Genomic DNA, 16,736 nt, shown 5'->3' on the forward strand with positions numbered 1-16,736 from the left:
CATGATGTCAGACTTTATCAGCTTCAGCTGCAGAATAAGTGTAAGGGCGGATAAGTTGTTTCATGTACGCATGTAATAACTAATAACTAGGGCAACCAAAAGTCAATATGGTCAATTTTTTTTAACCTGCCCAGAATGTTATCAAACATGCACAAAACAAATTTCAGCTTTGTATGACGTGTGGTATAGAAGTTATTAGGTCAAATAAAGTCAAAATGTTACGTTAGGTCAAAATACGGTCAAATTGTTTCTTTAGGTCTTTTTTAGGTCAAAATCTATTAAACTTGTAATTTTGTAACCATTTTGTAATATTATTCTTCCGTTTTTCTCTTTTCTTATACCGCAAACAATTCCAGTGCCGCAAATTTTACTTAGAACCAAAGCCACAAAGAGAGAGAAGGCTTTTCAGCGCGTTTGGTGACGTCACGATGTGAAGGCATTGCATTTGAAACTGCAAGTTGTCAATCTTAATAGGCCTACGCAAAAACGAAAAAAGTCAAGATTAGAAAAGCGTTTTGTCAATTTTAAATGCAGCTTTAGATTAGAAAGTTGCTGTAGACAGTGTAGAGACTATCACTATAGCGTTTTTAAAAATGAGGTCAAAATTTAAACGTTTTAGGTCAAAATAAGGTCAATATTTAAACTTTTTAGTTCAAAATAAGGTCAAAATTTGCAAATTTTAAGGTCAAAATTTAAAGTTTTTAGGTCAAAAAACTGGTTTCCCTACTAATAACGCTTGTACAGTAGCTTTTAAGTCGCACTTTCAGGCTGAAGTTACAGGTTTGTCAATTCGAAGGAATTATTTCACTGCATGTAGGTCACGCAGCATATGAACAAAGTTGATTTTAGGGTTTAATTGAAGTCAGATTTAATTTACTACGGCATAACATTGGTCAACAAGAAACTGTTGAAAATAGCATCGAAAGCACGAATTTTTACCGTGAAATAATCGCATCTTTGTCAATTTGGTTACTGCAACTGGTTATTTGCCGACGACCAGTTGAAATAGGTTACTGGTATCAGACAGTGTTGCGGTCAGTTGCAATGTTGTATTTATTCTTCATCGTTGACTGTGAGAAGCCAAAAGTATGGTGCTACTTTTGTTATAGACTGGTAAAATAAGAACTGTTTTAATACCAGTGGATTTTTGTATCAACAAAGTAATAATATCATATATGTAAGCCAAACGTTTCATTAATTTTTATCAAGTTTGAACAGTAATCGTCGTATGCAATGAAATAACCACAAGGTTAACAAGTATATGTTATTTGTAGTTAATTTTTTAATGCAGTTTATAAAGAAGTTTATTAAATTAGAATTTAGAAGTAAATTTTATACTTTGAAGTTATTATTAGGCCTACATACATATACCGCTCAACGGATGCCAGCCTATAGCCGCACACTGGTCTGTACCAAAACGGTTCTACTCTGTCAGAGAACGAACAGAAAGCGCTGCGGTACGGCACTGCGCTAATAGTTGTGGCTGTTATAGCGACGTCAAAGAAATATTTCAGTACCTGTGCGAGGCAAAAGCTGAAAAGCGCCAAGATAAGCGCCTCAACATTATGTGGTATTTGGTTGAGACTAAATGAGTGTTATTTCAAATAAGCAACTTGTGTTTTATGTAGTTTTGTTTTATGTTGTTGTTATCAAAGAAGAAGAATATATGCTCATCTCAATGGTTGTGTTGTGGTGTACTGTATATATTCTGCGTTTCGTACGATCTTAATCAACTATTAACAATGGCAGACAGAACCGACAGCATCGCGTCAAAGTACGCGGCGCCGCGTTTTGTTCTCGATATATAACATGGCAGGACCAAACCAGTGTACGGCCAGGCTGGCATCCCAACTGAACCAATTACAAATTCGTTTTTCTGAATCATTAAGTTATTAAGCATCTAAGCATTAAGTTAAGCTATCGTAAATACTGTACTAAGCTCGTAGATCATTCACCCAAGGCAAAGAAAGAATGCATTCCAATCAAAAACTATTCATGTTCAAAGTGGTTGCTGTGGTTATCGTCACTCTCACTATGGCAACCAATTTCGGGCTTCTATCGATGACGTGTAAGTGTTTGTTTTAATACCTGGGATTTTTCAGCATTTAATGAGTGTTTATGTCCAAAAGATTTGTAATCTCGGTACATTGTCAGTAATTGCATTGTTTTTTTTTATAAACAACTTGGAAGACATACAAAGGCGTCATGTCAGACTTTATCAAGCTAGCTAAAAGTTTTTGTCCAGTTCTTAAAACAAAAAAATTCTTTAAATACACTTTACTGCAAACTATTTTTGTAGTTGATGTTGGGGTTTGATATCATGTGCTTGGATTACAATGCTGGGAATGCATTTGCTGCTTTAAGGCTCTAATTCTTTTGTTTTACAGCCCTGATTGTTCCAAAGATCTTTGGGGACACACCAATGATATGTGACTCAGACTTGACGGAAACAAGCATTAACGGTGCCAGGTCAACAAACGCCACGTTGGGGTTGGCAACTGTAAATGTGTCGTCTGCACAGCAAGTTGTCACGCCACGAAGTTTAAAGGAAGCTGAAAAAGATTTTCCTTTATTTGAAAACCTCAACAAAGCCACCATTTATGCTACTAAATGGATATTTCAAGCTTATTCCAGCGTTACTATAGGTCCAATCATCGACAGATTCGGGCACAAGGTTGCCATGTATACTGGAACCGGACTTCTCTTCGTAACTGCAATAGGTCGGTTACTTTTACCACTCTGCAGTAGTCTATATTTTTACATATATGAAGTTCATTCACTCAGATCAACTCAACACTTTTTAAACTCATTTTTTACTTTTGCACATCTCAGACAAATCTACAACAATGCTTTTGTTCAATTGGGAGGGGGAGAGCAAAAATTAATTTTGTTCATTAAAGGATAAAGATTGGTTTAGTCTTATAAGAACGAGTCAGTGACTCGTTGTTCAAAGTATAAGCTTAGGTCCAACATTCTCTGACGTCTAGTCCACTTAACATTGTTAGATTTGTCTTGTTCTAACATTGGACTCTTTGATGTGGATTCATTTTTACTGGTCTGCATTGACAAAGTTATTATAAAGAAGCGTCCTAAAAACCATTTAATATTGTTTTAGTTATCTGAAAATGTTTATTTTAGGATTTGGCCTGGCCCGGAGTTACCCTGTTCTTCTTTTATCGGCCACTTTACATGGCATTGGGTCTTCATGTGTTACGGTAGGCGGGATGACTATGCTGGCAAAGACCTTCAACAACCATGAAGAACGAGGAAAAATATTTGGGCTGACTATGGCATCAATAGCAGCTTCCATATCAGGTGGATACTGTGTTCAAGGGGTGTTTGTTAAACATGACAGCATTACAATTATATGCCTATTACTAGTTTGTTTGGTTAACACGGTTCAGACAACATCAACTTAGTAGAGTGTATTACCTCACGCTGTTGCAAACTTGCAATGAAGGTGGACTGGCAGTATGGAGCGTATTGGACCCAGTTAACTCTACTACAAATGCAGCTACGTTGTTTGTCAATGCCGTGGCTATAAGTTTGCTCGGACTCTGTCACCTTTTCCACAATTATTTGGACACCAAAAAAGTTAAAAAGGTTAATACATTGATTGATATTTTGACTGTATTAGGCATGCTTGTCTCTGTGAGATCGTTAGAGAATAAATTATAATCTGTATTAGGATAAGAAACCAATCGTCGTGTGGAAATTCCCGAAACACTTCTACATGCTAGTGCTGGAAGCCCTTCTGATACTTGGGTTGGTGGTAGGAGTATTGTTCGGCGGATTTTCAAGCTGGTTAACTTGTCGTTTTATGTCATTTCCCGAATTAATTTCAGGTAAAACTGCCAATATCAGCCTATATGCATTTTCATGCTTAAAAAATCTCAGCTGTCTATGTTGTCCACATTACCGTCGTTTTTTTGTAAAAAAAACTTGATAAGAAATTGTGGAGGCCAATTTCCGATTAGCCAAGGATTTTGCTCCGAGAACTTTGGTTTAAAACGAGTTTAGGTTCTGATCAGTTATTTAGTTACCAATTACTAAATTGCATTAAAGCTATAGTTTCAATTACAAGCTTTAGAGACAAAATATCAAGTAGCTAAAACTGTAAGCCAAAGTTTCTCACACAAGTAATTTTATTTTTACAATGAACTGTTTCCAGGTACCGGTAAGGTTCTTGTTTTTCTTCCTGCGTTTTTTGGGTTCCAGCTGACAGCAAGTTTGGTCCCTTCTTCGCCCCTTTCCTGCCGCTTTCTTTTCCCGTTGATGATTGCGGGAATGGTCATCATTTCTTTGGGACTGTTGGCAATAACACTTTCATCAAGGTTTAAATGTATTTTGATACAAAAAGTTTAAAGATTGAAACGTTGTCTACAAATTCATAGTTTCTGAACATTTTTATCACAAGGAATTTGCCAGAAAGGCAAAGATATCAGTTCAAACGTACCGAGATATTGCTTCTTGTTCAGCTTATTCCACATCATGATCTTTTTGTTTGCTGTTGGCTGTGGATGTGGGTTGGTTGCCAGTTGTGTTTATCCACGTTTGGCAAGGCTGGTAGCAGTTAGTGGAATGTCAAACTACGGAACCGTATACGGATCGGCGGATGCTATCATCTGTGTTGGTTTTACTGCAGGTCACGATCCGTAGTTATGAGTATGACATAATGTGACTACTATTTACGCAGTAATGAGTAACTGTTGTTTGGTTGCAGGTATTTATGCCGCCAGTGCAGTCGTGCAGGCTTCGACCTACGTCATATTGATGTTGCTGTCTGCTTGTGTTTGCTTGTTGTACGCCACATTTATAGTGGTCGTGATCTTTTCGATGGGACGAATATTTGATAAACAAATGTGAGAAAAAATTTTGATGTAGTTTGGTAAAGTTTGACGTCAAAAATTTTTTGTTAGTAGTGCCTCATTAGCTCTTAGTATGACATGTACTATAACGTAGGCTACGGTCGAGAACGACAAAGCCAAATAATGGTGATAAATTGCCAGTAACAACTAGCACAGCCACTAAAACTATAAGACAAGAAATAGAAATAAATTTATAGTTCTTGCATTTAGAACCGCGTTGTTTGAGCTTGAACAGATGAACAGGAAACGATCCAAGGCTGAAACCGGGTAAGTGGCGGCCATAGCTCATTATAATAACGTTGACCACCCATTGCACTTTTATCTTTATGAGATATGAATCACAACATAACAACAATCACGTAATATCATGACATATCATGATAATCACATGGACATTTTGCACAAAACTTAAATACTTCCCGAAACATAGCAAAAACGTTTGTAGTGTATACAGTTTAAGTTTTATTTTTATTGTCTAATTTTATGGCGAATAACAAACCTAATGCTTATAGTATGCTGGCTGCAAACAATCTAGTATTAATCGCTATCTTTCAGCGTCAACTCAAAAGTCACGACAAGGGTCGTCAGCAACGTTTAAAAACTTGAGTGAGTTTTATTCAAGAAGCAACGAAAAGCTGAAGACATAATTTCAAACAATGAGTCCTTGCTTCAGTTATGTGTTTACCCATGTCCTTGTGTGATAGCGTGCTTTTGCTATGAACGTTGTATTATATTGCGATTTTTGTGAAATAAATGAAACGTTACCACTAATAAAAAAAACATTGCAAATGATTTGGGTATGCGAGTTTTCATAAATTTTTGTTTAATTTCTGTTTAAGATTGAGTTAACAATCCAGTGGGATGACATTATTGAGGTTGTGGTCAAATGCGTTGCTTTAATTACGAGACGATCTTTCTACATATTATATGATATAACCTGGTATTCCTGTTGCCTGAAGCAATTATATTTCACAAGATTACTCAATAAGTTAAAAATCAATCGAAAAAAGCTCTGGTATAATCTGACAATAAATCCATCAATTACGCCGAACGTATTTCTAAAAGCATAAAAACCTTTTACTTTAACGTCATTCACTTCATCTTTATTGATTACGCTTTATGTGGGTCATTCGAGTTTAACTTAAGTCGCTCACCACGTATCGTGAGATGGTCAGCGACTTAAGTTAACTGCGTAAGACTTTGCGTGTTATTAACTGCGCGTAACATAAGATTTTCATTTTCTTCAAATGTGGAGTTCAAAATAATTGATGCGTAACATTGAAAACCAATTAAAATTTAACTAAAGCAATAATTCTTCTTTACTCCGTAAAAAAGTTTATGTGCTGCTTTCCCGTGGGAAATTTTTTGATGAGATGCCTACAACGCTTGTAATCTTGAAAATAATCAATGTATTTCGACAATTTCTATTGTTAATTACAGAAGGTCGATAAAATCTTGCCACTGAGAGAGTAACTCGGAAAGATTCTATTCATTTTCAGTTTATTTAGGTTGCTGGTCACGAAACTAGAAGACGAGGAAATAGATTTTTTCATATGCAAAAGTACTGACGAAGACAATAACAGGAAAGCGTTCGTATTGAAATAAAATGAGTTTCTAATAACAAGCAGGAAGTAAGAAAATATTTCAAGCCATGTTTATCGTGTATCTGCTGATGATAATCGACTTCGGTCTTTTATCGATGACATGTAGGTGCCGACTTTCAAACCTAATGTTTTAATTCCTAAAGTTCTTTGCCCTTTTTCTAAAAAGTCTAAAGCATTTTTGAAACCTTTCTATCTCGACACAGTATTACTAAATGCAGTTGCAATTTTTACCTTAATAATCTATTAATTCTTTAGTTTGCAATTTTGGTTCGCTGTTTTACAGTTCAGTTTTTACAAGCCGACTTCAGCAATACTCACTTCATCTCGAATATAGACCCACGCAACTACATTAGTTTGTCGGCAAACGCTACGTCAGACACGACAGCTACAAACCTGACAGCTACAAACCTGACAGCAACAAACCTGACAGCAGCAATACAAGGCGTTACGCCACAAAATTTCAGAGATGATGAACATGCTATTCTAGCAACACAGAATGTCCACCCTGCTGCAATTTTCGCTGTTAAACCAGCGGTTCAGTCGGTGGTTAACCTATTATCTGGTTCATTGATTGACAGGTTCGGATACGGTGTTCCTATGTTTGTAGGAATTGTGGCCCTTCTTTTAACTGCAATAGGTTTGTTGTGCTTCTTTGTTGTACAATTTTCTGCTCATTCTCTTAGATTAACAGCTGCATTTTGAAACACAATGTCTGTCTTTTCTTATGTTTTGTCGATTTGTACAAACTATTGTCACCTCTGCTGTTTGAACTCACCTGTGTGATGGAAAGTTTGTTATAGACGGCTGGAAAGTTAAAATAATCTTTTAGAAGGTGTTGATAATTATTATTTATCCATAGCTAAAGTTTAGATAAAACAACATTTTGAAAACTTAACGGCTTAACATTATTTTGGTATTATAACCTACCTTTTTGTCATACTTAGTCACTCTTGTTGGGCCGCAACGAGAAAGACATCATAAGGACAAGCTACAGATGCAACTTTACCTTGTTTCGATTAAACTATGAAAACGTTCATTTTCAGGTTATGGATTCGGCCAGTCGTACACTGTTCTACTTGTATCGGCCGCTCTACATGGCATAGGATCTTCATGTGTTACGGTGGGCGGGATGACCATGTTGGCCAGGATCTTTAATGACAAAAAGGAAAGAGCAAAAACGTTCAGGACGACTTTGTCATCGATGGCAATAGGCATGACAGGTAGATGTTGTTGAATGGATAGCTTCTCTGTGTAACGTTATCTTTCAATGGAAAATGCAAACAAGTTGTGGAGTATACGAGGATAAGGACGTTACAATTTTACATATCAATTTGTAAACTGCATAAGCATATCGACTGTCTGACCGACGACGAATGTAAGTGTCATGCCTATTTCTCTTGAACCTGGACCGGTATTCGCGAAAGGGATGGACAGCTTTCAAGATAAAATCATACCGTTTTTTTGTATTTGTCGTTGTGATAACTGTGATCGGTTTCTGTCAAATTTTCTGCATCGGTCTAAAGATTGAAAGAGTGAGCAGTATTTTGATTGCTGATAATTTTCTGCGTTTTTTCAATTGTGTTGATTTTGTAAGATTGGTACAAAAACTGGTCATCTGCATTAGAACAAGAAGCCAATGACCCTTATGAAGTTACCCAATGTCAGCTGCATTCTGCTCGCTTTACAAGGTCTGATGATAACTGGATTCGTGTTAGGGGTGTTAATTGGTGGATTTCCAGACTGGTTGCTGTTTCGTTTTCAACCCTCCAAATTGGAACTGGGTATGACTATGTAGTCTTATTAGCATTTTTATGCTTAAATTTTTCAGCAGTTTATAACACTTACTCGCATGTTTTGTGTAAACATTAAGTCTGTTTTCTAGTAGCTAGCAAACTTTTGCATTGAGTCAATTCTGCTACGCTTAAGATGGTGTGCTCCTTTCGTTAATATGGGACTCGACATGTATAAAATTTGAATGATAAGTAATATGTTCTAAACTACAGTTAAGTGAACTTTAGGTCTGTTGTTGTTCAAAGCAAAATCGGTACAATAAACCTCTGCAAAATGAAATGGTAATACTTACTGTATTATATATATATATATGTGTGTGTGTGTGTTTATATATTTATAACAGGTTTGCTGCGATTAACTAAGTAGCTTAGCAAGATACTTTATCATAAACTTAGCGTTCAAACTGGAGCACCTAAATGCCAAGCTAATGAGAGATCCAACCTAAATTTGGTAAATAATCAGCGTATTTTAATATGTAACTGTATACCTAGGTGATGTTTTTTTATACGGGATTGTTGGATTTGAATTGTCAGCCATTCTGATCCGCAAACTTCCTTTCAATAACTGGCCTTGGATAGATACAGTGACGGGAATGGTGATTCTCTTTATCGGATTAATTATGTTGACACTTTCGCCAAGGTTCAAAGTTTTTATTGACATAAAATTGTTTGAAAAAATTACTGATTTTGCCTAGAAACTTTTGAATATTTTTATCGTCAGTAATTTACAAGAAACAACAAATAATTAATTAATTCCAAATTATTTCCTTTTGTCAGCTTTTTGTTCATAACTGTCCCCACAATTGGTTATGGGATTAACTTTATTACCGGTAGTATTTATCCCGACTTGCCTTCGTTGCTTGAAGCTAATCATAATTCCCATTACGGGACCGTCTTTGCACTTGCGGATTGTGGCTTCAGCATTAGTTTCGCTGCAGGTAATATTTAGTAAATGTGACGTTAAGCTATACGATTGGCTAGGCATCAATTTAAAAGTTATGTTTATTTTAAGGTCTCTAGTGTTATTGCGCAATCCTGACCACTTCAAACTTCCACTATGTCATGTGGATGATGGGGTTTATGTGCATGGTGCACGCCACGTGTAACCTTGTGTTCTGGAATTTGAGGAAACCGCAATCGGCAGTATAAAATGTAAACGCGGAGAAAGGGTCTTATGCACTTTGATAAAGTACAGCCTACACACTGTTACAGTCTTTGTACGGTATATACAGGGTTTGTATACACGTGCCGCTAAGCGTCAGCAACGCGATAAGCTTGAAATAACGAAATATTTATCAACAGAAATAAGAAGTTGGTCGAAGGTTTTCTTGCAAAACCAAAAATTTCTTCATACTGTCCCAGTATGTGATAAATAATCCATACAGTATAGTGTTGTTACTCTGCTTAAGTTATGTTGCTTGCTCTGTGATATTAATCTGTGTCATTCAGCGGCTCCAAAAGTTCCAACAACAACGTTTAAATAATGATTTTTGTCGTGGACGCTCGAAGAAAGCCGAAAATATGACATTTCAAACAATGATTCCTTACTTCGGTGATGTGCTTAACAGTGTCCTTGTGCAATTGCATGCTTTATTTACGAACCTCCCTTGTACATGATATTGAACTGTTTGTAAAGTTAAGCAAAAGATTAAACTTTAATCGACAATATTCAAACTTTGCAAATGACTGTCGTGCATGCGTTCCCTTGAATTTCCTGTGTCATTGGCTTCATCTTACTCTGATTAATGCAAGGCTAGAAAGCAACACGCACGTCAGACAGCCTCGATATGAGTTTGCCCGGATCCGAATAGTAGGCCTAGACTTGTGACACACGTGGTGAGGGGCCATCGCTTCGGTAGGCCCACGTGCAATCGTAAACACATCGCTTAGTAATAGATAATTGGCTGTTGTCAAAATATTAAGCAAAATATTTTAAATGCTTGGGTCTACTTTTCAAATGGTTTGCTTGTCGATACAATGTTTTCAACTATAGCTGTTGTCAATGTTTCACAAACACTTGGAAACCATGCAAAGTGCATCTGAGTCCTGTCAAAAGCATTGAACCAAATAATTTTATGGTAGTTTTCGAAACGGTTCTTCAAATCAAAGGCTGCCATCGGTATATTTAGAAGGTGCAAATATTGTAAAGTTTTGTTAATTTTTGTTGTTGTCTGTGGAGGAAAGTAACATAAAATGCCATTCCAATGATTGCGTGATAAAAGTTAAAACAGCAACTCCAACAGCAAAAAGTGGTTGCAAAAGTATAACATTAGTTTTCGGTTTGCAGTTTGAAATTATATACTGTCCATTCATTATTGTGCCAAGGATGCGCTGTTCAAATACTTGCAGGATTCATCAATGAGCTTACTTGAAAACATTTTGACGATACACACAAATTTTGCATTTCCACTTTTAGTGTTTTCATACAATTTCAGTTTTAATTTAAGTAATGCAGTACGACTGGAAAAATCGTCTGTAATATGCATGAGTACCTTCTACGTAGTCATGTGAGCCTACATATGAATCGTAACGTATACCTATTAGAAAAATTATTAGTTAAATTATTACAAAAATAAATTAATTATCAATAATATTCATTATAGTATGAATTCCATGCGGTTATTAATACAGGGATTTAAGCTAGGATTGCGAAACTCTAATCATAAGCGACTCTTGGTAAAAAAAATCAACATGATTTGGCTTGAAGAAAATAACAAAATGCAAGCTTTGCTTAACGTGCTCTGTATTTTTTTCATCAACTTCGTCCTTCTGTCAACCATGGGTAAGTGCTGATTTTCAAACCTGAGAGTTTTTTCTTAAATTTAATTCACTGTGTTCTATTTCGTTTCAATATACTGTACCACACACATCAACTTAAAATTGAACAAACATCCTGGTAATGGATTGGTTCCAATTTACGAGACTCTACTAAGTAGAGTCTACCTCATACTAAGATCAGTAAACCAATTATACGTTCACCACGCTCATTCATTTTATTGGTTACATGATAAGTTGTCGATTTGATTGATTTTTCATCGAATCCATTTTATTTTCAATTTCAGTTATTCCGACCTTTCAGTGGAAAAATCACTTGGAGTTAAAACCATATGTGTACAATGCAAGCAACAACGGTATTACAATGACCCACACCCACACCATTTACATAGATTATTGCTTTGCTATGACCTTCATTTGTTGTTGAATCTGTGACATGATTACTGCAATTAGTAAACGAACTCATGAGACTTAAATGAAGAATATTAAGGACAGTGTTAATACGTCAAAATCGGTGATATTATTTTTATACGAAATCTTTTGTACCGTGTATAAATTAGGTGCTTAGGCGTTTCGTTCACTCTTACTCTCCTAGCAGAGTTCATTAAATGTTTAGTGTAGGTGGTCCTAGCCTGCCACTGGCAAGTTACAACCAAAAAATTGGAGTCAGCCTACACCTCAAATGTTTTAAGCAGTTTTGCGTTTATGAAATTTTTTGCGGAATTATCTTTTCATTTGTGGTACCAATTATAATTGTGGAGACAAGAGGGACGCTACAGATGGTGTAAGCTATTTCAGTTGGAAAAAAACGTGTTTAGATTTTTATTATCCCACTTCGTAAATTAATATGATAATATTTCTTGTATGTGTTTTATAGCCTGAGATTTTACAGCTTGACGTAAACCATTGGTCAAATGATTGATTTATGAATATGTGTCACCTATACAGCGATGCACACGTCCGTTGAAGCTTCTATTTTACGCAGTAACCAAGTAATAAAGAAGCTTAAAGATTAATTATTCAAAAAATATTGTTGAAAACATTAAATATTTATTGTGAAATTTCTTCTGAACATGTTACAGCTTCTGTTTATAACGGCTGTAGTCTCCAATCGGTAACAGGTGAAAATTGCAAAAGTTGAACCATGATGTAAACGTTACAATTTACACGATGACTGGTATATCATATATACAAAAGGCTATGTAACATAGACACAACATTAGCATATACACGAAAAGGTTTAGCAAAAATCTATTCACGACATGTCTCATTCTCATCCGCATCACAAATTCTCGTTACCTTTAATTATCTGAACATTGTGGACAAAGCACCTTTAAGGGTGATGGGAAAACGACAGTAATTATGACGTAATCCAATTCCGTGTTCTACAGTTTTGTCGTGAATCTGAGTTCAGTTAAGTCGGATCACGGCTGTAAGCAGGCACGCTTTGCAGCCATTCTTTTCATCAACTTTTGTTTTGGTATACCCGGTTCATCCATACCCGGTACAAGAAACGAAGTTTTATGATGAAACTGATACGTTGAATTTTCGTCGATGGCTTCTTTGTCAATTGTCAATTAGTATTGGACTCCAGGTTGCGTTTTCGATTCACAGTTGATACCAACAATTTGTTGGCATAGTTGCAAATTACATAATTACCTTAAGGTTCGCCGGTTTGTCTGTAAGCAGACTGTATTGTAAGTAACCCCAGTTTCTTTCAGAGCCTATAGTTGTTAGTCAAACTCGGTTGTTGGTTGGCTTGTCGGTTGTCGTTACCCATCCGTAGGCAAAATGTAAACACGTCTCTCCTAAATTCCTGCCTCTTTGAAAGCACTTCCAGGGAAACATCGTTGGTGAAGGTGAAGTTATCAGCTGTGTTGTGCAGGGGCAGATTCAGTGAAAATTAATTTGTTGTTTGTCGGCATTTTCGTTATTACACGGTTTGTTATTCGTCATAAACTTTGACAATGTCTCATGAAGATAACAGTGCCAATGGGTCGTCAACATTATTATGAGCTATGGCCACCACATAGGCTACCCGGTTTCAGCCTGGGATCGTTTCCTGTTCATTTGCTCATGGTCAAACAACGTGGTTGTAAATGCAACTGTAAATTTATTCCTATTTCTTGTCTTATAGTTTTTGTGGCCGTGCTAGTTGTTACCAGCAATTTATCACCATCTTTTGGCTTTTGTCGTTCTTGACCCGTAGCCTACGTTAGCACATGTCATGCTAAGAGCTAATGAGGCACTAGTAACAAAAAATTTTTGACGTCTAACTTTCCCAAACTAGGCTACATCAAAAAATATCTTTTTCAGCTTCCTTTAAACTTCGTGTCGTGACGACACATTTGCAGTTGCCTACTCCATCGTGGCGTTTGTTGTCCTGTTATCGTTAATGCTTGCTTTGGTCAAGGTGACTCACATATCATGGGTGTTTTTCCAAAGCTCTTTGGAACGACTAGGGCTATAAAACAAAACAATTCAAGCTTTAAAGCAGTAGAAGCATTCCCAGCATCTGAACATGGTGGACAAAGCACCTTTAAGGGCGCTGGGAACGGGACAGTAATTTAATTCCGTGTTCTACAGTTTTTTCATGAAGCTGAGTTCAGTTAAGTCGTATCATGGCTGTAAGTAAGTAACTACGATTTGAAGCAACTCTATTCATCAACTTTTGTTTTGTATACCCGGTTCATCCATACCCTGTACAAGAAAGGAAGTCTAATGATGAAACGGATACTTCGAATTTTCCAAGTTGCGTTTTGGAGTCACAATTTATACCACCAATTTGTTGGCAGGCTTGTCAACAATCGGCATAGTTGTAAATTACATAATTACCTTAAGGTTAGCCGTTTCGTCTGTAAGCACACTGAGTTGTAAGCAACCCCAGTTGCTTTCAGAGCCGATAGTGGTTAATCAATCTCGGTCAATGGTTGTCAAGGGAAACGTCGTTGGTAAAGGTGAAGTTATTAGCTGTTCTGTGCCAGGGCAAATTCAGTGAAAAGACTGTTCCCTGACCTCCAGTCGTTGGTTACATTGAAATTTATGCTACTGTCGATGTTTACCTGGTTGCAAGATCGGCGTTGGTTGTAGCATCAGATAGGCCAATAATAAGAAATACGTTGTAACATTGGGTTGCAGGCAGTTTAATTAGTTGTTGGTCGGTATTTTCATCATTATCATTTAGTCAGGATTTGTGATACGAAAAACCTACAATGCCGACAGTTATAGTGCCACAAATATTGGCTCAGAGACGGTCTATGATTTTGGAACCAACCCAACGTTGTTCCCATTCAACGTCATATTCCACCCTGCGTTGCAATAAATGTTTTTCGCCTCTTCTATACTTTATGACGTAATTGTTTGCCAAGTTGAAGTCGAGTTTATAGTTGGTGTCTACAACGTGACGTTTGTCGACACATTATACTCTGTCGCTATATTACCATTGTTGCTTGCATTGTACAAATATGGATTTGACTGTAAATGATTTGAAACCATTCTTTTCATCAACTTCTGTTTTGGTATACCCGGTTCATCCATACCCTGTACAAGAAAGGAAGTTTTATGATGAAACTGATACGTTGAATTTTCGTTGATGGCTTCTTTGTCAATTGTCAATTAGTATTGGACTCCAGGTTGCGTTTTCGAGTCACAGTTTATACCAACATTTTGTTGGCATAGTTGCAAATTACATAATTACCTTAAGGTTCGCCGGTTTGTCTGTAAGCAGAATGTATTGTAAGTAACCCCAGTTTCTTTCAGAGCCTATAGTTGTTAGTCAAACTCGGTTGTTGGTTGGCTTGTCGGTTGTCGTTACCCATCCGTAGGCAACACGTCTCTCCTAAATTCCTGCTTCTTTGAAAGCACTTCCAGGGAAACATCGTTGGTGAAGGTGAAGTTATCAGCTGTGTTGTGCAGGGGCAGATTCAGTGAAAATTAATTTGTTGTTTGTCGGCATTTTCGTTATTACACGGTTTGTTATTCGTCATAAACTTTGACAATGTCTCATGAAGATAACAGTGCCAATGGGTCGTCAACATTATTATGAGCTATGGCCACCACATAGGCTACCCGGTTTCAGCCTGGGATCGTTTCCTGTTCATTTGCTCATGGTCAAACAACGTGGTTGTAAATGCAACTGTAAATTTATTCCTATTTCTTGTCTTATAGTTTTTGTGGCCGTGCTAGTTGTTACCAGCAATTTATCACCATCTTTTGGCTTTTGTCGTTCTTGACCCGTAGCCTACGTTAGCACATGTCATGCTAAGAGCTAATGAGGCACTAGTAACAAAAAATTTTTGACGTCTAACTTTCCCAAACTAGGCTACATCAAAAAATATCTTTTTCAGCTTCCTTTAAACTTCGTGTCGTGACGACACATTTGCAGTTGCCTACTCCATCGTGGCGTTTGTTGTCCTGTTACCGTTAATGCTTGCTTTGGTCAAGGTGACTCACATATCATGGGTGTTTTTCCAAAGCTCTTTGGAACGACTAGGGCTATAAAACAAAACAATTCAAGCTTTAAAGCAGTAGAAGCATTCCCAGCATCTGAACATGGTGGACAAAGCACCTTTAAGGGCGCTGGGAACGGGACAGTAATTTAATTCCGTGTTCTACAGTTTTTTCATGAAGCTGAGTTCAGTTAAGTCGTATCATGGCTGTAAGTAAGTAACTACGATTTGAAGCAACTCTATTCATCAACTTTTGTTTTGTATACCCGGTTCATCCATACCCTGTACAAGAAAGGAAGTCTAATGATGAAACGGATACTTCGAATTTTCCAAGTTGCGTTTTGGAGTCACAATTTATACCACCAATTTGTTGGCAGGCTTGTCAACAATCGGCATAGTTGTAAATTACATAATTACCTTAAGGTTAGCCGCTTCGTCTGTAAGCACACTGAGTTGTAAGCAACCCCAGTTGCTTTCAGAGCCGATAGTGGTTAATCAATCTCGGTCAATGGTTGTCAAGGGAAACGTCGTTGGTAAAGGTGAAGTTATTAGCTGTTCTGTGCCAGGGCAAATTCAGTGAAAAGACTGTTCCCTGACCTCCAGTCGTTGGTTACATTGAAATTTATGCTACTGTCGATGTTTACCTGGTTGCAAGATCGGCGTTGGTTGTAGCATCAGATAGGCCAATAATAAGAAATACGTTGTAACATTGGGTTGCAGGCAGTTTAATTAGTTGTTGGTCGGTATTTTCATCATTATCATTTAGTCAGGATTTGTGATACGAAAAACCTACAATGCCGACAGTTATAGTGCCACAAATATTGGCTCAGAGACGGTCTATGATTTTGGAACCAACCCAACGTTGTTCCCATTCAACGTCATATTCCACCCTGCGTTGCAATAAATGTTTTTCGCCTCTTCTATACTTTATGACGTAATTGTTTGCCAAGTTGAAGTCGAGTTTATAGTTGGTGTCTACAACGTGACGTTTGTCGACACATTATACTCTGTCGCTATATTACCATTGTTGCTTGCATTGTACAAATATGGATTTGACTGTAAATGATTTGAAACCATTCTTTTCATCAACTTCTGTTTTGGTATACCCGGTTCATCCATACCCTGTACAAGAAAGGAAGTTTTATGATGAAACTGATACGTTGAATTTTCGTTGATGGCTTCTTTGTCAATTGTCAATTAGTATTGGACTCCAGGTTGCGTTTTCGAGTCACAGTTTATACCAACATTTTG

At 37.0% G+C, this 16,736-nt stretch overlaps 2 protein-coding genes across 4 annotated transcripts in view; both read left to right on the top strand.

Annotated features, from left to right (window-relative positions):
* The window catches only part of LOC143470529 (synaptic vesicular amine transporter-like), a 58,719-nt gene continuing 41,983 nt past the window's right edge, over positions 1-16,736 (top strand). The window contains exons 1-10 of one of the 3 annotated variants that reach the window (XM_076968722.1): positions 22-2,068; positions 2,388-2,720; positions 3,139-3,315; positions 3,461-3,603; positions 3,689-3,845; positions 4,172-4,334; positions 4,479-4,645; positions 4,724-4,862; positions 5,079-5,135; positions 5,424-5,630. In XM_076968722.1, the coding sequence (XP_076824837.1) occupies positions 1,972-2,068; positions 2,388-2,720; positions 3,139-3,315; positions 3,461-3,603; positions 3,689-3,845; positions 4,172-4,334; positions 4,479-4,645; positions 4,724-4,862; positions 5,079-5,135; positions 5,424-5,466 (1,476 nt within the window). In that variant the 5' untranslated portion in view covers positions 22-1,971 and the 3' untranslated portion in view covers positions 5,467-5,630. Of the gene's footprint in view, positions 2,069-2,387; positions 2,721-3,138; positions 3,316-3,460; positions 3,604-3,688; positions 3,846-4,171; positions 4,335-4,478; positions 4,646-4,723; positions 4,863-5,078; positions 5,136-5,423; positions 5,631-16,736 lie in introns of those variants that run through there. The other 2 variants (XM_076968721.1, XM_076968726.1) reach the window with 2 other exon arrangements.
* On the top strand, positions 8,141-9,905 carry LOC143470532 (chromaffin granule amine transporter-like). Its single transcript, XM_076968736.1, has 4 exons — positions 8,141-8,253; positions 8,755-8,902; positions 9,040-9,200; positions 9,275-9,905. The coding sequence occupies exons 1-4, from the start codon at positions 8,166-8,168 to the stop codon at positions 9,280-9,282; spliced, it is 405 nt and encodes a 134-aa protein (XP_076824851.1). The 5' UTR covers positions 8,141-8,165; the 3' UTR covers positions 9,283-9,905.

Source organism: Clavelina lepadiformis, chromosome 9 (assembly GCF_947623445.1).
Source record: "Clavelina lepadiformis chromosome 9, kaClaLepa1.1, whole genome shotgun sequence".
Lineage (NCBI taxonomy): Eukaryota > Metazoa > Chordata > Ascidiacea > Aplousobranchia > Clavelinidae > Clavelina > Clavelina lepadiformis.